This window comes from Anarrhichthys ocellatus, unplaced genomic scaffold, assembly GCF_004355925.1.
Source record: "Anarrhichthys ocellatus isolate YVR2014 unplaced genomic scaffold, GSC_Weel_1.0 scaffold40, whole genome shotgun sequence".
Taxonomy (NCBI): domain Eukaryota; kingdom Metazoa; phylum Chordata; class Actinopteri; order Perciformes; family Anarhichadidae; genus Anarrhichthys; species Anarrhichthys ocellatus.
Window position 1 is genome coordinate 3645987 of NW_022280070.1, and position 27426 is coordinate 3673412.

At 41.6% G+C, this 27426-nt stretch overlaps 1 protein-coding gene across 1 annotated transcript; it reads left to right on the plus strand.

Moving 5' to 3' along the window:
- The first annotated feature begins 15633 nt into the window (after positions 1–15633).
- Positions 15634–27276, plus strand: gcgra (glucagon receptor a). Its single transcript, XM_031867868.1, has 13 exons — positions 15634–16076; positions 16571–16667; positions 17868–17975; positions 18116–18210; positions 18357–18451; positions 19161–19350; positions 20761–20920; positions 21102–21162; positions 21723–21792; positions 23468–23556; positions 23669–23813; positions 24705–24746; positions 24839–27276. The coding sequence occupies exons 1-13, from the start codon at positions 16023–16025 to the stop codon at positions 25202–25204; spliced, it is 1572 nt and encodes a 523-aa protein (XP_031723728.1). The 5' UTR covers positions 15634–16022; the 3' UTR covers positions 25205–27276.
- The last annotated feature ends 150 nt before the right edge of the window (positions 27277–27426 follow it).

A 27426-nucleotide genomic window follows, 5' to 3' on the forward strand; every position in this document is an offset into this window, starting at 1 on the left:
GTGCTGTCGAAAGCCTGACTGGAAGACATCAAAGCAGTTATTTACGGCCAAGAAGTTGTTCAGCTGTTGGAAAACCACTTTTTCAATTATTTTACTTAAAAATGGGAGGTTTGATATTGGCCTATCATTTTTCATTGTTAGAGAGGACATATCTCTAATGTCTCATTGCCTTTTGTGGTTTCCTGCGTATCTAACGAGATGAAAGAGGAGAAGAGAGAAACATAATGGCTCTTTGTGTCTTTTTCTCTGCTCCATTCTGAGAAAGAATGAGATAGAAACAAATTGCAGTTGCAATTACAAAAGATACAGAGGATCACGCCATCCTCAGCTGGATGGTGGCCTGTGGTGGTGCGGTGGACAGGTGCGACGGGGGTGTCAGCAGCCATCAAGCGACTATGGACGTCCTGTGCTTCTCTACAGGCTGCGGTACGGGCGGACCCCTGCGACGGACCCATGAGGGCTAAGAATAGCTTCCACTACAAAGAGCTGTCACTCTGGATTGTAACAGAGTGGCGATAAGACCGCCGCTGGGCTTCACTTAGCCATGTGTGCCACTGAGCTCATAACACCTATGCACCTCTGTAAACACACCCACACTGTATGTGTGCACATAGGTACATGAGAATCAAATAATAACATTCAAAGACATGCACTAAAGTCATCACCTCAGAGATGATGCATGCACCTTTTTTCACTTGTATTTCATACAGTTCTCGAATCAAATGATATTGGTCAAAACAATTAAAGTCACTTTTAGAGTAGACTTAATTTACCATTGATTCACACGGAAAAAAAACCCCAATATATGCACACTTTCTTTCCTTCACACTCTCATACAGACACACTCATGTACTGTACATGTTCATGTACACAGTGTCTAAATACACAATTGAGCGGGAAGGATCAGAACCAATCCCTTCCTGTTAGTGGCAGGAAACATCTACCGCTTACTGAATAGAAATCGACTCCCATGTTGCTTGGGGCCATGATTTGATGGGCGATTTTGGTGTGCGACTTTCAGGTACGTGCTGGGTTAAACAGATAAGTTAAGAGTTTATTAAATCACACACAACAATGTGCCAGTACTGTCATTTGCTCTATTGATACCTCTTCTTGTAAAGAGCTCTTTATCTCGAGGGGGAAATCAAATTACTTATTTGTTTTTTATAGAGCAATAAACAGAGGCACTTGCTATGGCAACAGAAAACCATTTGAGATAGTGGAGGACGCACACAGTGGTTAGCTAACGCCATTGTTGTTTTTTTTTTAAAAAAGGTATGTTTTTTATTGAGATACATCAGAATAGACATGTCACACAGGTCACAGCGCAGTGGGCTGTGCTCTGAGCTGTGCCTTGGCTCTCAGGTCTCTGGTCAGCGTCTGTTGCCTTTCATTCTCGGGAATCAGATATAAAGGGCAACACATTCCATCACTTACTCTGGTCTGGGTGGCTGCCAACGGCTTACCTTCCTGCCCTTGTGAACAAATCCAGACAATGTTTGGATGCTGCTGGCTCTAAAGTGGAAAGAAACGACAAGATTAATCAAACGGACCGAGTCACACGTCCCCGCATGGTGGACAGCTCCAATTGTTTCTGCAGCGCCGCTCAAAAGGAATCAGCACGTGAGCGTTTTGTCCACAAAAAGGAGCTAAAACGTGTTTCATTTTTTAAACTTGTATTTTATATATTTGTGTTTGTAAGTGTGTGTGTTTTACCACAGTCAGAAAACATTGTGTCATCCCCTTTTTCCACTTCCACACAAACTGAACATAAGAAACCTACGTATTTAATATCATAAATAACGTGCAGTGCTCTGGAGAAAACCATTGCATCGATTCATTCCTGGTTTTGTAATTGGTTTTCTTTTTCAGCATAAAGAGTCACCACATTTCCTTTGGCTATCAGCTACCGGCCACTATTTAAATCCTGTCTTCAATCAGTTCAAGAAAATCCCACAAGGAATAGTTTGAGGATTATAGCGTCCCAGTGTGTGTGAGATTCACTGTAGTTAGAGCTGGCACAGTTAATGGAAGTATAGAGAGATTCATTTATCCACTATTTTAAATCAATACCCGCTCGTTGTTAATGTTGCCGTCATTAATAATGGCTCATTCTTTAAAGGGAAGTCCTGTTTGTTCATGAGCTGTTGCAGAAAAAGAGTTTCTGCAGTTTGTACATGAGCACGATATTGGTTCAGACATTGTAACATACAGTTTGTATTATTTATAATCTTTACAGGAAATTGTACTCCCCAAATGGATGTATGTAGATATAGACAAAATGACACTGCAGCTGTTTTGCATAACTTTTCAAAAAAGAGCAAAACAATTTTTTGACATATTTGTTGAAACAGGTGTTTCCATGGTGTTAGACTGACATTTGAGGGCATTGCTGGGAGATGCCATGACTGCATTACCTCATGGTCTTGTATAAGCAGCAAATGTTGATGCAAGATGCTTTTTAACAAGCTCACATAGCGTTGGTTATGTAGCATTTGGCAGGACGCGTAGCGCTAATAACAGCCAAAGGACGTTTTCACACAGACGAACAAACAGCGTGCTCAAATCACAGATGGTCATAACAGCAAAAAGCAACAGCTAACTGCACCAGCTGGTTCACTGTGTGTCTGCTTGAACTTTAGGGGTTTTATGAACTATTTTTAGTGCCTGCCTACACAGACATTAGACCTATCAAATTACAGGACCAGCGTTGTCAGCCAGAACAAAGATAATTCTCGCCCACCTACCGATTTATTAGGATTTTTTAATTTTCTTAATTTCTGTTTGACTTTAAATGTTAATATACAACTCTATTTTGTGGTTGGCAGATCACACAGTGCTGTTAAGAGCGAGACTTTATTTCAGGCCTTATAGGACATCATGCTCCAAAGTCTGTGTTGCTTAATTTGGTATGAAATGTTTGTTTGAAACAAAACATTGGCTTTCTTATGGGTGACTTCAAACTAGCCAGTTAGGATTGCATGATAAAAACAGCAACTTATAACTCAATTAGGAAATATTGTAAGTATCTTGAAGTCCCACATTTTAAACTGTCAACACATTGATTATATAAGATGAACAAAATATGGTGCTGACAGTGGAGAGCCAGAGGTATTTGATACTTTAACCCAATGCATGTGGACCAATAATAATTTAGTGCTCCCTCCCATATGTTAACACAACCTGCCCATTAAATTCAATCAAAGATAATGTTTTGTCGATGGACTGAGTTATCTACTTCATACTCTGGAGGTCGCGACTGGAGTTATCTCAGAGGACTCTGACAAATCATGTTGGCCTGAGAGCAGCCAGTGGGTTGTGATGATGGAAACACATCACTTGTGCTGTCTTGTGCTCTAAGATGAATCACACAATCAGGCTCAATGTGGCTTATGTGATTACTCGCTAATGACCGACCTTACATGCTGACTGAACAAGGCACGGGGCTGTTCCCGGGTCATTGTTGGTCAAGCTGGGGATCAGATTTGAGAGTTTGAAAGGGAGCAGTTGTGTTCATATCACAGCTCACTTAACCTGCCAGTCTTGTGGGAATTAAAATACCTCTTCGGTGTACACGTAAACATTTCCATGCAGGGTGGGGAACAGAGCGTAGAGATTTAACACGGGATAATCAATACCAGCAGAGGAAGATAAAAACACAAAAAGGTTTTGCTTTTCTCTGAACTGCTTTGTAAACCCCGGAGGAGGTAACGGTATTGAGCCATTTTCTGTTTGCTCAGATCCACACTGTTAGGCTCTAAAAATAACCCCTCCTCTCTCACAAGTTGTGTGTGGGTCGAGGGTCAAGTGTAGCTGCTTTTTGCTCCCCAACATGGCCTATTATCACAGTACAGAGCACAAACAACAGTCGCTTTATCTCATCAACTGCTCAACTGGAAACTGTTGCAACTATGCCTTTGCCATTTGGCTTTGGGTCGCATGCCGTACACATGACAACTTCTCCTCCAGCCAGAAACAAATTATCTGTAGATTCTGGTCCACTGCTTATTATAGAGTGAACCTTTTCTTCTAAGCTGAATTTTGTGATTTTGACTTTTTTTTGTGAAATGACTACATAAGATCGTTGATAGTCTGACTTACATATCAGGTGCTTCTGTCGCACAGTTGGATGTGTCTAATCCTTCATCAAGCATATAAAAATACTAATCTTTCGTGAGGCTTCACAGGAATAAAAACATTCAAACAAGGGTGACAGCAAATAAAAGCAACAATGACAAATATATCTAAAAATGGTAGGGAAAGTAAATTGTTTTCAGATTATAGTGATTTATATTAATGATACAAAGGAAGAGCAGATAAACTGATTTTATGTCCCCGGGCACATAAGTAGTTGTGTTTCCATCTGAATGAGTCAAAAGAAACAAATCAGGATAGTTTGCTGTAAATTAGGTCCTCATGCGACAAACACAGCTCAGGACGGTGAAAGAAACTCAAGAGAAAAAAGGAAAAACACAAACATAAAGGAGCTGCTGATTATATTCTTTGAGCTGGAAAGAAAGCAATCTTTTAGCTCACGTGTTTTTGGTTCCAAATGTAATTTAAGAATTAAACTGTCGCACAGAAAAGAACATTTGAATATCAAAAACAAATGTTCTCACAAGGGTAATTGCTGCCTAGTTTGGGGGCTCTGAGTGCAAAGGTCTGATCACAACTGTGATCTCAAACAACAACAACAATAGTAGTGAAGTGAAGCTTATTACTCATGCATTATATTTTTTGTTAACTTTTTCAACACCTAAAAAACATCTGAAAAAGCCAAACAAGCCTTCCACTAAACCACTGCTCATGAAATGGAGCATGACTTTAGACTATTTATTACAGGTTTTGCTTCCAACTGAGCTCCAGAGCGTCATTTGGCCAAGAGACCTCAACCAGAAAATGTGCCAGTATAAGATGATGGAACCACAGGAGGAGTCTTGGCTTACTTTTCCTCCAGCTTTGAGGAGAAGACAAGTTTGAAAATACATATGAGCTTTGCATATAGTCGCGGGAGTAGCGTGTGTGCATTTTAATACAAGATAAAAGTGCACAGTTCATGCACGGTGAACTATGCAGCATACAGTATTCACAGGAGTGGAGATTATTCCCACTAGTGGGAGAGACTTCTCTTTGAAACTCAGGTTCACAACACTGTATAATACAGTTTAGAATTATGCTCTACGGGCATGTAATCTGAATATATAGGATATATGAACGCATCTCAGAGAAAAACCTGATGGTTTTTGGGTCAAGATGCATTACAAATTGAGTAAGAAAAAACTATTATAACTGTGCATGTTCTTTCTGCATGGGACCAACTCCAAAGAAGAGACACAAACAAGCAGTGAAAAAGTTCACTTTGAATTAGAAACATAATAGATCATTTGATTGATTCCCATCATATCATGCTGATAAATAACTAGGCATGTCAAATCTGCAGGTTTTTTCGGTTGGGCGTCCTCTAAAATGTGGTCTGTATTGAGTCTGAACACACCTGGTGAGGATTTATATGCAAGACAGAGATAATTCATGACCCCTCTCACCTGCCTGTAGCTGCACGGTGATTCATGCCGGTCGTCTCTACAGTTATTTCCTGTCAAACCTCCTCTCCCCTCCTTCAAAGAGCTGCCATTAGCTATGCTGAGTTGATGTTAACTAAACATATCAAATATTCATTGCACACCAGCTCCTATGGAGTATTATTCATGCTCTCCACCGGCCTGTGTTCAACTACTGAGGGTTCTTTCAGGAGCTCAAGATAGCCTCACACAACATCCATCCAACAGCACTGCATATCTTATCTGCAAACATATGAGCAAGCGGCAGACGGACACATTTAAATTCAATCCACCTCTCTTTGTATGCCCTTTCATAGCGTGTTTGGTTATCATATTGTCACCCAGAGAAGCTGTATAAATCCATCTACAGCAGTGAGACGTGCTGACGGTTTTGCTCTGTGTGACTCTTCTTGTCTTTGTCAGAGCCAGTTTGAGTTGTGGCACGATAGCTGATTACATTACCTGCATTACAGAACCACCTCCATGTTTTTAACAGGCGTGTACTGTTTTATGTTGTACTGCTGTACTTCATCCAGGGCTCATCGTTTCTTAATTTTGACAATTTTTATCTAAAATTTCTCCGATTCATTTTACAAAGAAGATACGCAGAACGTTTAAAGACAACCGAATGCATACATTTGGTAAATGTTTTAATTTGTGCAGCACATTTTTTTGTTTTGACCCATTTTTGCTTCATTGATTTTTCTCTCATTTCTTTGATATTCTAAAGCAAATAGTGTTGAACATCTTACATTTTGTTTGGTATTCATTTTTAATCCTAACTAAAGGTGAATTAATAGTAGGTCGACATACATTTTTTGGTTGTCTATGAAAGTACACTAATTGGATTTTGGACTGTTAGTTGGATAAAACAAGTCACATTTTTATTTTTTTTGCTGATGTTTTACAGACTAAATGATGAATCAATAATACAACAATAATGGTTATAAGTATAGTATAGGTCCTATACTATAGTTGATATGTATAGTTCATATTTTAGTGATATTACTGTATTATAGCAGCACACAAACCCCCAGGTGGAATGCATAGACCGCAGGAGGAACATTGTTGACCTATATTATATCTACATCTACCAGAGCTGCTCTCCTTCCCTCGCTCACTCTGCTGCTCGCTGTCTCGAGGACTGTTCGTGTGGTTAATTCATTCATAAGTGGGGTCACTTGCAACAAGTTTACACCCTTAGCTCTTCATGGGAGAACACATGGCACTTAAGGGCTATTTAGGCGTCTCTGCAGCTCAGAACATAACTAAAACGTAAGCATAGCTGCCTAACAGAGACGGCTCTTTAAGATTAAATACACTGAGGCACCTTTGATTTCTTTGTTGCTAACAAGCAGCTGGAGACAACAACAAAACAACAACTTAGTATGCATGGAGAAAAAAAACACCAACCAGACACCTCTGGCGAGCCGAAATTATTTTGGGACCATTACAGAGCACTTGAGGCGAAAGTTTACATAATGATGGCTTTAAGCATCTACTGTAAGTGTGTGTTTGTGTGGGTGAGTGGCAGAGCATAATGTGTGTATAGCTGAGAAGATGGATAAGTCGTTTTGCTTTTCTCTGCCAAGAGGTTGTAAGGAATTGAGTTCATTTAGATTAAGGATGATACAGATGCTAAGAGGGGGAAATGGAGTGAGATAACACAGCGAATAAAAATAAATACCAGCGATAAAGAAGAGGACGGGCGGGAGCCGAGTGAAACAAAGACAAATCACCACAATCTACTTGATGTTTCTCGAGTGGGAAAAATAAATCTAGTTCAGAATGCAATTAATTCATCGTCGTCTAGAGCCACAAAGTGCTCATATTAATATATATCTCTGAATCAAAGCAATTTGTCATCCAGTGCAATGATGTTACAGCGATAAAGTTCTGGTACACAGGGTAAACATCAGACTGAGGCTACACACACTCGTTAGTGGCATACATTCATTGCTTGTTATGGTCTCCTCAGAGGATTTGGTGATTATGAAAACATAAAGCAATACCAGCCTTATCCTCTCTGTTACAGTAGTGGTTCAACAATCATCCACTTGATTAATGGTTGTACGTCTACCGTTCAAAGCTTCTGTGGCGTAGAGTCTCTCTTTCCTCCTGCACAAGAGGAGATGTGTAGGAACTGGTAGAAATGAGAAGAAACCTATGAAGCCGTTATCTGCGCTGGCTTTATGGTTTACTTGGCCTTTTTTTTTTTACCTGATCTGATGGTGTTGAAGATGAGAAGTGCACCAACCAATAATGACCTCTATTCAAATGTTCCAAGTCTGTGTTTCCATTAAAGGAGCCCCTGACCTCTTCCTCTGCAGCTTCTCATTTGTAAGTTATGTTTGTTTTTTTTGGAGCTGTGCTGCTTTGCTAAATAAGGTTTTAGAGATTTGGTGTATCTAAGTATGGTATCAATGCAGTTTTGCCACTCTCTATGACAAACGAAGTGTTTGATAAATTCCAGGCTTATGGCAGAGTGACAGAGCTGCATGGAGAAGCTCGGGGGATTACTGCACATAAACACTGCCTGCCACCATCCATAAGAGCTGGACATACAATAGAGCCGTGTGGATACACTCGGGATCACCCAGGTCTATTTGGAGTTCCCTCATAAACATTTAACATTACAGAGGGCATTGAGGGGCTACTGCGAGTTCCTCCTCTGAACATATTAAACATTTAAAACCAGAGTATTTTTGGGTGTGAATATATCTCTGAATGTGGCGACATTGGAAGGAAGTCACGTAAGTTACTGTACGTCCTTTGTGTCTTCCTTCTGTCGTTATACGTCTCCTCTCTATTGTTGGTTTTGTTCTGGAGCCTCATTCTAACAAATCCCATCCGTCGATTGTACAGTACACGCATCATCTATCAGGAGCAGTCTCATTAGTATCCTCATGTCTGCTGATTGTGTCTCTTTGAAGTTTTCAGATCTGCTTTGTGACTCTGCCAAGTCGTATTTTACTCTCCGGGGACAAACTGGGTTCAGAGACAGTGAAAGGCATGTTTTTTTTTCTTTCTTTACAATCTGTATTTGTTTATTTCCCTTAACAGACCCAGTCCCCATCGGACTTAATTATGCAGGTTTATCATGTGGTTCTGATAACAGGGTTTGTCTGTCAAACAGCGGCCCCTGTCCCTGAACTCAGTGATGTTGTACAGCGTCAGAGCATCATAAGAACGACATGTTTGAAGAGAAAGGCAGCCCAGGACTTTTGTTTTAGTCATAACTCCGATTTTTACAGTAGTGGAATAAAAGCAGTGTCATTAATCACTCAGCTGTTGGAACATTTGTCAAGCACCATCGTTCACACCACAAAACGAACAGCCGTACCTAATTCTTAGCAGAAATAATGCTTTTCGTAATGCTAATTTGCAAGTGTTGACAGGTGAAATGTCTGTGTTGGCTTCGCTTCTTGCTCGCTTTGTTTATACAAAATCTGTATGTTTCCTGGAGATTTACTACTGTGACACTGCAGTCCTTTTAATTCTCAAGAGACAGCTCTGAAATGCTAGTTTTGTGCTTTATATGCTGCTTTTGTAGAAATGTACAGTCACAAATCACATGGCTTGCATTTGTTGCCCAGATGAAAGAGCTTTCCACTGGATTTGTTATAAGTTATGCATGGGCCCTCAATGCGATAATCAGGTGGCTTAAGCATATCTGCACTGAAGCCAGTGATTGGTGGTGATTATTTATCTGGTTGCAGTGTGTGAAGAAGTATTCAGATGCTTTACTTCTGCATCTATTCAAAATATTACTTAAAAGTAGGTATTATCAGAAAAATGTACGAGAAACATACTCATTATGCAGAGTGACCCGTGTTATATTTTTATTACCACCAATGCATTAAAGTATAGGCAGCATTTTAATGTTGTAGACGGTCTTGATAAAGCACATTCTAACTAGTTGTTGTTATGTAGTTTACATAATAATGTTGCATTATATTTTATAAAAACATCAAATGTGTATGTTTAAGTTGCTGAAACACTCAAATTGCTTTGAGCAGATAACTTTGACTCCTGCTATGCTGAGTTACCGGTTAATGAGTTGCGCTGGTATCATCCATCAACGTCTTCGTCCATTAGAGTGTTACAAGCACCTTTCGGTGCGATTCTGGTTCTTGTTTTATTATTTCTGCATTGTAAAGACATGTGTATGTATTGACACATGCGTAACCAGTGATGCCAGTGGCTGAGGCCCGCTGTGTGGGCCAGCTTTGTTCATTTTGTTTACTTGTGTAATGGAAACAGTTGGAACAACTTGTGATGAAAAGCACTAAACAGTTTCTAATAACCTCATGAATATATATCAACTGAAATAAGCAGCTGAGGGCAGATTATCTTAAATTTTTGATTTATGCTCTGTCCATTGCATATTCATGTGGATGCCTTTAGTTCATGTGTCCACCAAGAAAAAGGATCCTAAGCCACGTCATTTTAACACATTACGTGCCACCACCAAGTAATCCGTTGGTAAATGGTCGTGGTAATTTCACTTATTTTTGTGAGACCAGGTTGGCTAAATTACCTCAAACCTATAGTTTGACATTTGTTCTATTTTTTTGTTTCTTAACAGCAAACATATACACCAATATATCTGCAATAAGCTAATAACAGCCAAGATATGTTTTAAGACAATTGATCCATCCCTTTTCTTTAATCTTCAAAAAGTCCAATGTGGGTTCTGCAGTGATGATTACTACAAATAAATCGACTCGGTTTATGAAACTGTAGAAACAGTGTAGGATGGTGAACATGGTAACTGATAATAAAAGGCTCCCTGTAGGGCTGATGTTGATTCACAGCAGGCACAGATCGAAAGGTCCAACACACCTCATAAAAGAGTGTATGAAACAGCAACCAACACTTCCCACACACCCGTACAAAATCCCCGTACACACTCACACTGACACAATAAAAAGGTACATCTCAAATGTTGCACAGCCGTTTGTCATTGTCTCCCGACCACATATATCAGATGTGACCTCTGAATAGTTGAATAGTTGACAATCGCCTGCACACAGAAGAGGCAACGAGCATCCAGCTGCTGGGTCACTGGAGCCGCGATGCGACGCAGACGAGTTGCACTCTGTTGCTTCACAATGTAACGGGGTCAGTGACGAACGTTTTGAGCAGTTCAGAGGTTAGCCACACAACGCAGCTGAAACCATGTGTGCTGTTAGGCTTAACGCTACCTCTTCCGTATCTCGCACACACTATCGTTCCTGTCGTGCTTTTGCATGAGAAAGACACAATAACGTCTTACTCCAGTCCATGTTTAATAATGAAAAAGGTTTAGGTGTTGGTCAATGAAAAGACCCTTTATTAGAGAATAAGTACTGTTTGTTTTTCTCTCAATAAAACGTCGTTGGAAGCTGAGACAGATGATGAACAATCAGATACTCGTGTTACTACTGTGTCTTACTATTAACAATTAGTGATTCACTGTATTTGTGCAATACAATTATTCTGTCTGTATATATATATATTTTTTCTCTGTAAACACAAAGCACATTTTAAGCACATCTAATGACTATTTGCATAGTCGAGTGAGAAATGTTGATTCTTCAACAAAACTCGTTGATGTAAGTGTGGAGTGCTGACACACTCCACCTACACATTCAGTGAAGTACAATGTCCCGTTGACGTTTGAGCACATGTCTAAAATGCATTCATGTAAGAGCAGCTCGGGCCCTAGCACAGCTAGGATGCACAGCCTTTCAGCAATCAAAAACATCAACAGTAAACTGCCTCTTGGCAGCAGTTCCTCAGAATCGAAGATCAATCAAAGTAGCAGTTTTTTTTCTCAGTTCAAATAGAATCACAGATATTCACGAGTCACACTTGGAGAAACCCTTTGCATAGAGGACACAATATGTGTTGGGATGACGCAGAAGGCGGCTGCTCTCAGTGTTTGTGCAAGTTTAAGACATTGATACTAGCACGCACTTCAGAAAAAATAATAATATAGTTTAATAAGCAGCTGAGGGAAAGCTTCCTCTTTATTTATTGTAATTGTTATATTTACAGCTGACGGACATTTGGCTACAAAAAGCTTCCTAGGAGAACTGAGATTCTTTTGGGGGTTTTTGGTAACATATTTGGTGTGATGCTGTCACTGCAAATCAAACCACTGATCCACTTGTATTTGTTATTTGCTGATGTGTCTTTTGGTAATAAGTAGAACATCAACAGGAAGCTTTCGTCTGGATGAATTTCCTGTTGAGACAGTGATCTGGTGTGTAACTTTCCCTTGGTCGTGTCCTCCAGAAAAACACTTTGACACTTTCTGAAAACTGCTATTGGCAATGTATCTTGTATATCTGCTCAGAATGGGTGCCCAATTCATTGAAAATATAAAATATATCTGAAATCAGATTAAAAATCTGGCTCCATTCTGTACATGCAACAACAGGCTATAGTTCTCTGGGGTTTTTCAAAATAATATGTGGGGAATGTTGGAAATCCCTTACTGACGTAAATGTAGACAGGCCAGGCGAAAAAACAAACAAAACAGTTTATCCATTTAGATGTGATCTATGATGTGTTAATGGTTGCGCAACAGCTCACAGAAAAAAAGAGACCAGGACTGTGTGAAGACCGAAGTTAGTTTTCTGCACAGAACATTATCTTTAACTCAGCTACTGCATAGAAAACACACATACCAGCAGTTTTACCGTCAAATAGCTGAAGTTTACTCAGAAACGGATAAGAGTGCTATTCACTTGAAGTGGTGCTCCGTCTTCTCTGCAGCAGCCAAGTTGCAGAACATGTAACAGCATGATGCTCGGTCTCCACTGAACTCTCCTTCACCCTATTATCAGATAGTGAGGCTCTCATTCAGCACGGTTTCTGCCCAGTGTAACATCTGTAGCCCTAAGGTATGAGCGGCTTATTTAGTCAAAGCACGGGAAGAATACACAAAGCGACTTTGGAGTTGTGCTGCATCTTCTCGGTTGATGTGTCCGTGGGATATTTCAGAAACAAAGCTACATTAGTGAATGTTGTGATAAAAAAATGCACCAAGGCCTCATTCAAGGCAAGGAAAGTTGTGTAAGATGGGTGATTTCCCCCTCACTGTCGCTAGCACCTCTGCATTAGGAAAGCTGCATGGTAGATTGTTGCTTGGGGACATTTTGTGAACCGGACAGTTATTGTGTTTTCCGAGAGGTTTGTTTTTAATCCTTGCTGCTCCCCCCTCAACCTGCAATCATGCACGCATCCTCTCCTTTTGTAATTTTATTTGTTAGACAGCGTAATCAAATGAAAGGTAAGTACTCTTGAACAAACAACAGTAATTGTTAGTGGCCATTGTATTGAGCCATCCAACATGCACTTGAACGAAGAGCAGTTTCTATGTTGTTTGGGACATTCAGGGAATTTGCGTCATTCATTTGAGATCGTCAGTGTATTTATTTACTCAAATAGAAATAAATGACGAGGCATTATTCGAACAAATAGCATTTCTTATTTCAGTTAAAATTGCCTGGGGAAAAAAAGAGCATTACGTAATTTTTTACATATCCCCAAGCAGAGGTGAAACATTTTGGCTTGGTGACTCAAAAGAAACAGGTCCAAACTGCCTGACAGGTCCCTCTGGCTCTGCCACCTCTTAAATCAGATGTGCAACAATAGCGATAAGAGCTCCAGGTTATTTCCTGGAACAGACAGCTAGCGTTGCTAAACAACACATGTTCTGGACCTCCATTAGTCTGGATCCATAGCGGGCCAAGCGATTCACAGCTTAGTGGGAGCCCAGAGGCTTAGCTCTCGCAGGATATCATAACCGCAGGATATACGAGCTTAACTAGCCTCACACCTTCAAGCCCATTAGTTCCACTCCAACTCTAATCGCTATAAAAAAGATTCTGCATATTGCAAAATTTTGGTATCACAAGCGCTCTAGTTTCCACTTGTAGTCTGGCTCTCAGAGGATCAATAACGTTTGAGCGGATTTTGGTTGCGTGCAGTTAAACGGTCCATGTGGAGAGCAAAAGAGGCCGAAATGTAATCTCATCAACCCCATCAGCTATTGTCTGACGACAATATAGCTTTTTATTACCACGGCTAATTGGCTACTTATGAAACAATCCGGTCGTAGACGTCATCTCGCAACTCCAGTCTTGCGTCTCAAGTTGCTAATCCGACTGTAAACAATGGCTGGCGGAAGTGTACACAGGAACCCCAGAAATATAGTCCCCCCCCCACCCCAAGGCTAAATCGCCATCAGACCGATTGCTCCAGCTCCCACCAAATGGGTGACGTGCTTCCCATCATCGTGCATCAAATGCATCCAAGCTGACATGTATGTGACAAATCTGCACAAATAATGCACGAGAGACTTACGAGCATAAGTCCTCAGGGTGTATCTTTAAAATTGCTCTCATGTTCTGGCTTTTTGTTGTTTTCTTTTAGCAAGACTTTAAGGAAAGCCTAATTTTGTGTTTTGCTTTGGGGCATCTGAAAATATGCGAATACATGAATGAGTCAAAGCAGAAAACGTCCACATTTGTTATGTGAGACGTGAACATTTGTAGGATGGTAAGAGAAAGACCTTTGGTGTAAAGGCCAAGGAGTAAGATAAAACAGAGAGGGGTCTTCAGTGTGGCGTTAACAGTTAGTCACCTAATTGTAGCACATGCTTCACTTTAAGAGATATTGTTTTCATATGAAAACAAACGTATGTGGGACCTTCACCAATGTGTAATGGTCAGTGTTTCGAGTTTAAGGACATAAAAATGGGCACAGTTTTCTTTTTTCTCTGCCTTGCTCTCTTACTTTGACATAACCTCTCTCTGTCTCTCTTTCGTCAGCCCTCCTGCAGGACTGAGTTTGGTTAATCATTGCTCCTACTTGGTGCTACGTTGCAGAAAGTGGTGCAGGTGGACTGGTGGTTTCGTAAATAAGCTTCTAGATGTGTTTGTGTGAATAGAGAGAGAGAGCGAGAGCGAGAGGGAGAGAGGAGGGGCAACCCATTGAAAACCGTCACACACTGGCATAACACTCGTGCCGTAAGCAGCAGCAGCATGTGCTCACCCACATGTGTGCCAACCTCTCTACTGTACCCTCAACACATGCTTACATATCATGCACTATAAGAACTCACTCTTACAGTAGAGATGTTTGGTTTAGCAGAGCATAATGCCCGGTCTGGTGGGGTTTGACATAGTTTTTCTTTTCATGCCATTAGTGTAAATAATGAAGAAGATGTGCCTTTACTTCCTAATGAGCCGTAGCGGATCCTGGAGTTTTTTAATCAAAGCCGACATCTCATACCAGAGATGCGTCTTTGGTTCAAGCCACTCGTGTTGCTGTAACACTCAGTACATTAAGTGTAATAACATTTGAAACTGTTGCTGTGACTTCAACATGTCTGATGGCGTTAAGGGCAGGAGAGACAGTGCTGTGATCTCAGCTGGACGGGTGCTGACCTGATGTCAGACCAGACAAGAGTAGCTCTGACCCCTCAGGCGCCCGGGGCAATCAGTCAGTCTGGACTACAGCTAATGCTAACTGCATCCTGTGGTCATTATATTGAACAGGCCATTTAGAAAGCATGGCTCTTTGATTTAGATATTATCTAAAGTCTGACTCCCAGTAGAGCTTTGTAATATATAGGGGGGACATTTACATTGTGACTGGAAGCTCTCAGTGGCTCGTTCAATCCAGACTTCAGCTGCTTGTTGACATTCAGTCAAAAGGCAGACTAAAAGACTCTCTGATTCGAACTGAGGCTTTCTTGAGCACATCCATTACGTACTGTCCGTCTGTCATGACGCATTGTGCTCTTATCACTTGAGCAAACACACCCCCGGTAAAAATAAATGACAAACACATCAACATGAGCCCCCCTCCTCGCTGCCACGAGACTAGAACAGAATGGAATTTGAAACGTTTTAGCCAAAAATGTTTCCATGGTCAAGGTGTTTTTTGCAGAAACGTTTCAGATTTCGTTCTGTTCTCCGGCTTCAAACAAAATCTCTCGGGGGAGTTTGAGGCGTCAATCGATACACAGGTGAGTGACCTCTGGCACAAGCTGACACACGCTCGATCAAACACTGACAGGCTTTAAGATGAAGGCGGACAGCAGCCGACTGTGATTTCCTGCATGGGTGCAGCTCTGCTGAGCCACAGCTGTCTTATTGATGGGACAAACAGCATTTTTGCCACGTGGTTGATGTTCTGGACATGTCTCGTTCCGATTAGTCCACTTTGCTAACCGTGGCTTGATTATTGTAATTCTGACCCAACCTTTTCCTGTTTTGGTCCTCTTGTTTCTCGCGGCCAAGTTGAGCCGAGCTAATGAGTGGTGTGTTTGCAATGAGCTTTGATGGATTGTGTGTCTCTGTGTCATCCAGGCAGTGTGGCAAGCGTAGATAAGCCCCCTTATGAGGTGAAAACCCTTCCCCGTCCTGCAGTATCCCCTCCCAGCACCAACAGCAGGAATAAGGGATGTCACGACTGTTCCTTTTCTCGGCAATGCTGATTGTCTCCTGCAGCATTGAGGTAAGTCCCGAGAGCGCGCACGCATACGCACACACACACATACAGATTTATTCCAGAAGTAAACAGCATCCACATAAGTCTGTGAACTGCCATTAGTCATTGGCCTTTACAGTGTGGGGGTGGGTGTTGTTTCTTTAGAGTCGTGGTGTGGAAGCCTAAACAAACTGTCTGTCCTTGTTGATTTTAATCACATGAGTATTACAGTGTGTAGATCAGCCCGTCCATACAGGAGCACAAGACCCCCCATGCAGACAACACATTAGAGTGGGACAGTGCCTTGAGAATGGGTTGTTTACAGCTACGGTATACTATATGCAGTGAAGTGAAACAAATGAATGCCAATTCATTTAATGTACCTGCTTTGTCTTCATGGTTTGTTTGGAGCCCACATTCTCGGCCCGTTTCTTGCCCAATTGCCTCACACTACATCAATACAGAATAACAGGCCTTCCTCGTGTGACTGTTTTGTTGGGTGTGCACCACCGTTTCCTTAGGTGTCTCCTGCTGCGTCTCTGGATAAGCTGAAGGAGAGTTGGAAGTTGTACATGGAGGAGTGTGATCGCAACAACAGCCGCGAGCCGCCAAGCACCGGTGAGCTAAAAATACTGTAACTCATTTTTAATGTTTAAACCTGCAACAACTGATTACTTGGGGTCTGCAGAAACAAGCCGTAAACACAATACTGGCATATTATCATATTCTACAGTTGATGTGGCAAACTTTATAGCCTACAGTTGTCTATTTACACATCCAGCAGATTTGGAGCAATTCATAAACATTCATTTGGAGTGGCGTGTCTGGCCACCTGATGAATTAAAGTCCAACATTTACTCTACTTTTTAGTTTTGATGGAGACTGTCTTAGGTCAAATAATTGTCAGTGGGGTTGTCAATATGAGTGACAACTTTCATGTGAGTAAAAATGTAATTGTTGCTTTAACGACACTGGCACCCCATCAGCACTCAATAATAATTGTAGGTATTAAGGTTCTTATCCAGAGACGAAACAAAGTGCAACATAATGATAAACTACGATTCCTTAATCGTCTTTGGTGCTCTGACAACATTTCTGAGAAGGTAAATACGAAAGACATTTCATTTTTTATATATAAACAGCATTTACCATCACCTTGCGATGCAGTGTAAACTATCTAATGCAGTAGAGCTGGTAATGGTTAGGTTGCGGTGTCACCGGACGGAGCGGCGGCAATTTACACTCCCTGCTCAAACCATTGAATAATCACTCTGCTTGCAGCGGCTCCCAGTTTTCTATTTGCCGCACCACACTCTCTGCTTTCTGGCTCCAGCTCACTCCATCAACAGCGTTTAACTACATGCCCTTCAGTTGCATTATAGTCTGTGAGCTTGTGGAATAGAGATGGAGAACAGTGATGCTCCAACATTCAAAAAGGCTGCTTCCCACACTTCACATGAAATCACATATCCGTGGCACTCATACACTGGTCCTGTCACCCCATGAGTGTGACAGCGAAGTATAGCAGGAGCTGATCGTCCACCTTTCTATTCACTAACAGCCGGTACTGTTTACATCCTGCGTTGAGAAGATGAAAGGTGTGTTAAAGCAGAAGGTCATTGATGGAGGACTTCACTCTTAAGTCAAGATGAAAAGACCAAGATGTGTACAGATGTTGGCCACCAGAAGCCATCACTTCAGAGACGTTATTCCACGACTTAGACCTCTCTAGACCACAGACACAGACATAGTGTGTAAGGGCTGCGATTGTATGAAAAGAATTACCCATATTTCATGTTTGTTTGTTTTTATTCCCAGGCGTCGTGTGCAACAGGGAATTTGACAATTACGCCTGTTGGCCCGATGGACTCCCCAACACCACCGTCAGTGTGTCGTGTCCTTGGTATTTGCCGTGGCACCATGAAGGTAAGAGACACGAGGGTCAGCGGATACACGCTGTACTGTCGTGTTGCTGCAGAGTACTTTGAAATATCCTGCAGAGAAAGACAGCTGTCGGTGATGACTGGACTTGACTTGAAGCTGTGTCTGTCTGTGTTTGTGCTCAGTTCAACACGGCATGGTGTATCAGGAGTGTGATGCAAACGGCCAGTGGGTGACAATGAAGAATACCAGCGAGTGTGACTCTAATGATCCAAGTCTGGTAAGAAATATCTCTCTTGCATTAGACATACTAATAACTTTTTTAAAGATCAAATATTAGGTGCAATGTTACTGTTAAAACTGAAACTTCCCCTCTCAAATAAAGGAAACAAAAGTCTATGTGTTCGTCTGCGTTTTAATTTGCAGCAGTACTATGGCCATATTCGGATCATGTACACTGTGGGCTATTCCTTATCACTGGTGGCTTTGGTGTTGGCGCTTGGCATCCTCATATTTTTCAGGTAATAAGGATTTTTGGTTGGACTAATTTCTAAGAAATGGAGTAAAATATCAGGAAATAATTAGATATAGTTGATCTGCATCAAACACAACAGGGAGTGGAACAATTACATTTAAAGGAGTAGGTAGAAATCTTGGGAAATGCACTTCTTAGCTCTGTGGTGGAGAGTTGGATGATATGATTGACATGTTTGTCTATTAAACACAAGGATTCAGCCAGCAATCGGTTAGCTTAGCTTACACTAGCCTGGCTCTCTCCAAAGCTAACAAAATCTACCTACCATCACCTCTAAAGCTCACCAAGCAACACCTTGTATCAAAGTGTAAGATTGCATTTGCTATTTACTATTTCTTGGCTCCGACACTTCCTGGAATCTCTGCTGGTTCCCTAGTAACAGCTCTCAGCCAAGAAATAGTCTCGACACAAAACACCTGGTGAAAATTTTCACGCTGTGTGAAACAAACAAGATGCAACAATTGGTCAGCTTTGAAGGTGCTGTTGTTTCCCTGTATCCAGTCGTTGTGGTAGGCTAAGCTAACCAGCTGCTGGCTGTAGATTTATATTTGAAATCCTCATCCAACACAGGGTGAGAAAGTAAATGACCATATATCCCTAAATCTCAAAGTATTACTTTAAATGGAAAGCTGCATTGTAATTTAGTTGATCTTGGAATGATTAGGGTGAAAGCATTAAAGCCTCTCATTCATCAGGAAACTGCACTGCATGAGGAACAACATCCACATGAATCTGTTTGCCTCCTTCATCCTGCGAGCGCTGTCTATCCTCATCAAAGACGCTCTGATGGAGGCCAACGTCACGTCGCAGGACCTCAGCAGTGACCAGGAGCAGGGATTCCCACGGGCATCTATGCCTCCAGTGGAGCTGCTGGTCAACAATGAGGTCAGTTGTCATAAAGGAGAGTGTTTTACAGACTTATGTACTTTGTCTTTATTTTTGCAAAGGGGAGGGTATGAGTCTTTTTTTGGGAGAGTTGAGATTTTTTAACACTCCAAATGTCACGGTGCAGGGGGCAGGACAGGCAGGGGAGGCCCAGAATGCAGAGACTGACAGACTCAGTGATGATATTTAAATAGCCCAAAAAAGCTTCCCGATTCACACAGGCAGGTAAGTAAAGCTGGCAAGTGCAGGCAAAGGAAAACCCCGTACAGCAACGAAAGACAACCCGACAAAGAACAAAAGGAACTGAGGTGGTATAGTGACATTAACAAGGGAAGTGAGCTCAGCTGAGCAGAAGGTGAGGTGAAAGCAGGACCAATGAGGAACAAGTTAAACTGATCAGGGCGGAAAACTCACAAAGACGACAGGATGTAAATCCAAACACCACAGATGAGGAGTGAACTTTCAAAGTAAAACAGAAAACAGACTAAACTAAATAGAAAGACAGTTTGTGCATTCCAATAGTATAGAGTATGCCAGAAAAAGTTTTAGTGTGTCTCTATACATAGTAGGTCAAACACAGTTTGCCAAAAAGACGAGAATGTACCACTGCATTCGGTCACATTTTGCAGTATGCAAGCAAGTTGGGTTTTCTGGCCATTCTGACCCACAATCCTCTGCACAGCAGACATATGAGCAAGAAGGTCAAAGTTGCAATGTTGTGACAAAGTGGTTTGTCTCAACTGAATGCATACTGCATGCAACAGTACATACTTTATAAGGTAAGCTGCAGGTATGTACTGAAAGAAAAAAGAAAAAGCATGTGATTTGGAACTCAGTGCATGACACCAAATGTACTTGAGATATTATGGGGAGAGTTTTGCAAGTTTAAAAACTGAAGCATAATAATTTACCCTCCCTTCTCACTCCAGTCATTCTCATACGGTGCCTACGAATTCGGGACCATGCCAAACAGAGCAAAACCATAAAGCTCTCAAAGCTGCACAATGCTGCAAATTTATGTTTTAAATACTTTATTCCGTATCTGGGCCAAGGTCTTCCTCAAAGCATGCATTTTTACGCTGATGACTTGATGTAGCCACTGTGTACCCTATAAATAATGTACATAATAACACTACATAAGGTCCAACATGGCCTGGATATGTGCAGCCATAATTATGACCTGTATAAGAGTCCAGTTAGTGTTCGGGGGTCACAGCTGGCTGAAGTGGCTGCTGCTGTACAATCTCATGGCTGTCGGCACAAAGTCTGAGTCCTGGCGGCAGAAGGGGCTCCCATCTGCTGCAGCACTGATCTCACCATTCACATCACTCTTCCTCAAAAATGTTCATCATCAGACCGCTTGATGTATTTTATTCGCTTGTGGAAATGAACCTCGCTGCTGTCTTGCAGACAGCGGTTAACTGTCGCATCGCCATGGTGATGATGCAGTACAGCATCATGGCCAACAGCTACTGGCTGCTGGTGGAAGGCATCTACCTCCACAACCTGCTGGTCATCACCGTGTTTACAGAGAGGAACTACTTCAAAATCTACCTGTGCATTGGCTGGGGTGAGCTGGCGGTTAAGGGGACGTGCAAAGTTATGCGTTATGTGCTGAAGTGGTACTTTTTGCATGAAAGGAAATGAAATGAGAGCAGATGAATTAAAATGTGTGATTGAATGTAAAAGGCTGAAAACGCTGGTGGACAAAATGACTGCTTTGCATTTAGACGGCTCTCATTTCTTTACAGGCACCCCATTAATATTCCTCGTGCCCTGGATGATAGCTAAACACCTTTATGAAAATCAAGAGTAAGTTTCCACAACGCTCCCTCTCTCTCTCTATTCACTCACGTCTTCCATCTGTAGCTGCTGTCGGACATTGCCAAACATTTGACATTTTAGCTTACATGTGTTGACAGAACCTCATATCTGAAAAGAAATCTGGCAGGTGTTCTTTCTCTTAAACATATGATTGTTGATACTCACCAGCTTGCGGCCAATTTAACGCTGAATTACCACACAAGGAGTTGGCTGCACCTAAACTTTTCACAGAAGCACTTTTTGTGTCAGAACAGCAGTGTTGGCGTGTTTTTAATATTTCATGTACCCACACTTAGGATCTGGAGTGCACTCTTAAGCAGCAAATGGGGGCGAAAGGGATCTTAAAGCTGCACTTTCTAAACCGCCGACACAGCGTGATGCTACGTAAAATTTTAAAATCCCATTATGGGGCCGTCACATTTCATCAGCAGCTTTCTGAGTTGTAAAACAGTGTAGTGACATGTGTTTCAGAGTGAGCCATGTTTGACAGCATGTGAGGTGTTTCTGGTTTCCTACACTGATCTTTCCTTTGTGATTTTCCTTTTCAGGTGCTGGGGGCAAAATATAAACATGAATTACTGGTGGATCATCCGTTCCCCGATACTGCTGGCTGTTGTGGTAATTTCCCCTTCCTTGCTCTCACTCTGTTGCAGCTTTTCTTTAACCATTACGTTCCCTCCTTTTTCCTTATGATATGCCGTTTCCTAAACATTTTAATCCAAAGTGCCACATAAGTTGTTTATTCATTTTTGCATTGACAAAAAAAGTGCATACACTCTAAAATCCTTCATATTTACCACTCCACCATTTCCACTTTTTCCATTCATACACTATTCAATATTTAACACTTCATTTATTCATGAAATGTAAAAGGCTGTCTATGCTTTTTAGGCCAAACATCTGGAAAACATCTTACGAGACAAATGTTTTTGGATTAAGGAAATTACATTTTTGCTAGTGTAGCTAACCCCTTTCCATACCGTGACCAGGCCTTTATTGAAGGTGTGCTCTGCAAAGGTCCGTTCTTAACTTTTATATAAGTCAGATTTGTCTTTGCTCTAACGTCAGCCCAGTTACACAGACATCCCGGCATTTTCCATGCATTAATCTTCCTGCTAAGTGGCCTGTATCTCACAGGAATTCCTGTGTTTGAGTTGTCGCAGGGACGGGAGGGCTGCTTCCCATTCCAGTGTTTCCCTCTTTACCCTGATCCCACCATGTTCAAGGTGCACATCGGTAGAAAACTACACTCACGTGTATGCCTCTGCAAGAACATGTGATTTTGTTATTGTGAGGCGGTTTGGAGGGGTGGGTCAAACAAGCACAGGACTTTGGTCCAGGAGATCCCAGATGAAACCAAAAGTACACGTTGACACATCACTCGTTAGTTACATGAGTCGTTCGTCACTCTGTAGTGATGCGAGTCATTAGTCAGTCAAGATCACATCAACCACGCTCTTTTTCTGAGCCTAAGGGGTTTTGTTGCCTCAACCTAACTCCCTGAAAAGACGTCAGTTTATTTTGAAAAGACGCTGTGCATGTAACTAGTGCAAACTGACATGCCCTCCCTGACACGTCCACGTACGCTGGAGAGGATACGTAGATGAAGCTGAGATCCACTGACCATGCGACGGCGTTTGACAAGTTAGATACTGTACGCATTGCAGTGTATGCATATAAAGTATATATAGTGGTTAAATCAACAGCATGCGTACCATCTATCATGAAACTTGCAAAGTGGTACGTATTTGTCTTATTTTGAGTTTATATCATCTTTACTGAACAAAAACTGTTTATAATAATCACAACATGTCTGGACATATGACTGTACTGTATGTGCATTATGTCCTTTTACTTCCTTTGTTCGGGCATCTGCAAATTACCAATAACATCTTAATTGTAAAGGTCACAAAATGAGTGATTTTCATTAGAGGAACTCCTGCCGTTCTTGAAATGTCAGCTGCTATGAAAGGGTTCCTTGATATCACCGAACTCTAATACCAATAGTGGAAAGTGAAAAACGTGTTTTTTTGTGATTTATCCTTGCAGATAGTTGTGGTTTTACCTGCAAAAAGTTTGGATAGTTCTCATTGGAAATACTTTTTTGCATGTACAGTATGTGGTAGTATGCGGATTATGCTTCGTTTCTGGAGAAACGTATCGCTGTTGAATTTTTCAAGTGTGATTTTTCAATGCTTTGAGCAACAAAGCAGTCAAAACCTTTGCACATAAAACCTTTATCATGCAATTAAACAGTTACTATAAACACTATAAATGTCTTCGTCTTTTACAGATCAACTTCCTCATCTTTATCCACATCATCAAAATTCTTGTGTCAAAACTTCGAGCGCACCAAATGAGATACACAGATTACAAATTCAGGTGAGTTCAAACGTCAAAACATTTTATTTATTGTTTGCTCTATACATTAGAAAGTTCTCTCCACTTATTCTGTCCTCCCTCTCTTTTTGTGTCTCATCCCCGTCCATCTCAGGTTGGCTAAGTCGACTCTAACCCTGATCCCTCTGCTGGGCATCCATCAGGTGGTCTTCATCTTTGTCACGGACGAGTCCACAAAGGCCACCATCGGACTGCGTCTCACCAAGCTCTTCAGCGACCTCTTCTTCTCCTCCTTCCAGGTTAGACTTGAACCAACGCCTCTATTGTAATTTTCACAACAACCACCCCATTCATGAAAGAATTCAGCGTCAACAGTCATCTTAGATCAGGGGTTTCGAGTGAGAGTTGAGACATTGATGAGGCATTTGATGGTTAATAATTTCCTTTCTGCACCGAGTCAAAAAATAAAAGAAGAAGCAACAATGTGTTCTGGGGAGAGATGTGAGATAAAGGGGTAAGACATGGTAAAACAGGAAGTTCAAAGCACGGCCATTGTTCTCCAGCTTGAATCAATCTTAACAAGATTAATTAGACGACAGCTGCAGCTGAAGATTACATTTATCTCCTAATCAAATACAAATCTCATAATTCATTCAACACCAAATGAACAGTAAAAATTCATGCTTTCATCTTGTCTCAGTGTCATTTCAGATGAGTTGTTTTCAGCGATACAGATGTTGCTTCATGTCTGGGTTTGCCTTTCCCCAGACAACTGAGAAGTGCTGTATTCACTCATGTGTCAGGAGGATTGACATTAACATAATGTCTGTGCTGCTACATGGCTGTGGCACACAGCGACACAGTGACAGTGACCTTTTCGATACGGGGACACAGAAGACGTGTGTCAAATATAGACAAGGGAAACACCTTGATTAAAAAAGAAACAGCGAGAGACCATAAGACAAAGTTTGTCTTCAAAGACAACAGGAGATACTGTGATATGCATGTGATTGCACTCCGTAGTTTTGTCATAAAGCAACAAATTTGCAACTGCCCCATTTAACCAAAAAAAAAAAAAAGGTGCAAGCATTGATGCACACCAACACATTGGATTGTCAACCAATACTGAGTTAGTTCCTCATTAACTCATGACCGCTACAATATTCACTCACATTGTTTTGTCTCCACAGGGTCTCTTGGTGGCCATCTTGTACTGCTTCGTCAACAAAGAAGTGAGTCTCCTCATTTCTGTGACAAAAAGAAAAAATGACTTCCCCCGTTATCGCATTAATAACATCCGCTTTTGTCTCCATCCTCTCCTCAGGTGCAGTCAGAGATCCTGAAGAAGTGGAAGCGCTGGAAGCTAGGGAGGAACATCGAGGAGGAGTACCGCCACACCTACAGCAATACCCCCAACACCAAGACAGCTAGCCTGTTGAACCACGTCTCCCGACTGCCTCATCTCCCGGACATCGCCAAAACCTCGTCCCCGGTCTGCAGCCCCGAGGAGACGCACATGCTTGTGGCTGGATGCCACAACGGTGGGGTCAGCAGTAAGGGGGCAAGTCGGTGCACCTCACCCATTCACGAGGGAACCATCAGCAGCTGCACACTACTGGAGGACATCAGCCTTACGGACAAGGTGCAGTGTTACGAGGGTCAGAGAGAGAACGTGGAGAGCCACCTTTGAGAGGAGCTGTGAACAAGAACATGATGAGGAGGAATGTTGGAGGGCCTTGAGCTCTCATCTGGCTCTGACATACTGCCCTGGGTGGTTGTGAAGAGCTGGGCTGACTCATCCGTCAAAGCGGTCTTAGTCCAGAGGCCAATGTCACCTGAAGGCCAAGTAGCACTCGGCCCTCTCCACAGCCTGAGAACGGAGAATAATACGGCAGACTCCCACGCTGAGAAGTGTAATGTGATGTGAGCCTCGTGAATGGATTCCTGTAGATGTTTGTCGGACTGCGAAAGGAACTGCTGCATGTTGAACAATGCAGCATCTCAAGGCAGATCAGCCATGCAAAATAATAATTAAAAAAAAAAGAAAAACCTCAAACCTCAAATTGCAACAAAACAAGACGACAACAACAAAAAAAAACAGGGTCATTGCTTGAGCCTCTACTTTACTTTGTGCTGTGTATCAAATGTGTGTTTTTGCGGTACTGGAGGTTTAAGACAAACTGGATATTGAACTGCCTACACAAAAAAAAAAGACCAAAACTACGTAGATGGTAGGGAACAGAGGCTTTTCTATTTCCTTTGCTCCTGTATCTGTAAATGATTTCTTGTCTATACTGACTTTGATGAAAATGTACAGAAAAGAAGAAACGTTCTGCTGGCTGTAGCTCGTACAGTAAGGTGACCACAGTGCTGCTCAAGCAGGTAAAGAGAAAGGTTGAATTATGAATAGCTTAAAATGATCATCGTTTGACTAGGTGTTTTACAATAAGACAATGTGTGTTTTTTATACCTTGGATACTGCCGAGTCTACAGTTGTGACTGTGTTTATGTGCCAGGTGTGTTTTCAAGGGGAACAGTTGCAGTTCTGTGCCATTACATGTGTTTTCCTTTCCCCCTTGCTATCAAGATGTTGTCCGACTCACACACCCTGGCGTACTATATGAAGCTCTACACAGTAGCCCACTCAACAATTGAGATGACAGCTGACAGGAGAAAGGATAAAAAAATACCCAGCTAATAGACATGACCTGTAAAGCCACACATGCATAAAGTATGAATCAAACACTGTGACTCAAAGCAACATGTCAACTCTGGCGCAAAGGTGTTTTTTTAAAAGTCTAAATATAGGTTTAAGCAGTGCCATCCCATCAGTATTTACATTGTGCACACGCCAGAAAATCAGAAAGCCTGTGTCAGTGATGCATCCAGTACAGTGTTTAATATTCAGACTAATCCCGTCTGACACTTAGAACAAAACTCTGTCCCCTGAAAGCAGAACAAAACCTCTAATGACAAAGAAAGCCAAAATTAGCAGCGGTACATTTGCTTCTGAATATGTTGCATTGATTTTTAAAGAAAGGACGTCTCCTACAGAATGTTAATATTTGAGTTGCTAAACCTTTTGCCAGAACTAACTCAACTTGACCGTGTATGTATGACTATTTGCACAACGTTAATTTATAATTGGTAAACTCTGTGTGTGTGTATATATATGTATATATGTGTGTGTTAAACAGGTGATTTATTTGATTGCTGTCAATATTGTATTTGCCTATGTGTATATTTTTTCAGGTGAGTATGAATGGGTGTGGCTTCAGTATTCCAGATTTGTGGATGTTGGATGAATCGTCGGCTGCTGATGATATGAACCAGTACAACTGGGTTCACACAGCACAGAGGTGGTTATCAGTCCCACTCTAGCATATACAGTATGGCACCACATGACATTCCCAGAAGTCATGCCTATATAGAGGCATAAGGAGGACATTTTATCATGGAAGCGACTCTCGGTGTCATTTTGTAGTTTCACAGCTAAATTAGAGCACGACAGCAGCATGTTTGTCATCCAGATAACAGCTCTGTGCATTTACACTTCAGCCAGGTGCAGGCGTTGAGTCTGTTAAAAAAAAAAAAAAAGAGGCTATTTTTCATCAACGTCTGCGGAGGATTGTAATAGAGCAGTCCAACACTCAGAACTGAGCTGGGAGCATGATGCTGCTGTTGCCCGAGGGTGAATTTACAGTGTTTTTCTCGTTTTCCAGGGCGGGAGAAATGCTCGGATACTGACACAGAAACAAAGGAATGTTGTGCACCTTGAGTGAAATTGTATTCAGTATATATATATATATATATATATATATATATATATATATATGTATGTATGATCAAAGTATATTGCTAATTGTATTTCAAACTAATACATGTATTTTAAGCTGTGACCATCACTATGTA

Bases quoted from the DNA above. Each gene is read 5' to 3' on its own strand.
- gcgra (XM_031867868.1), top strand. From the start codon at position 16,023: ATGTCACGACTGTTCCTTTTCTCGGCAATGCTGATTGTCTCCTGCAGC. The intron at 17,976-18,115 runs GTAAGAGACACG...GTTTGTGCTCAG, and splicing joins TTTGCCGTGGCACCATGAAG to TTCAACACGGCATGGTGTAT. The intron at 18,452-19,160 runs GTAATAAGGATT...CTCATTCATCAG, and splicing joins GGCATCCTCATATTTTTCAG to GAAACTGCACTGCATGAGGA.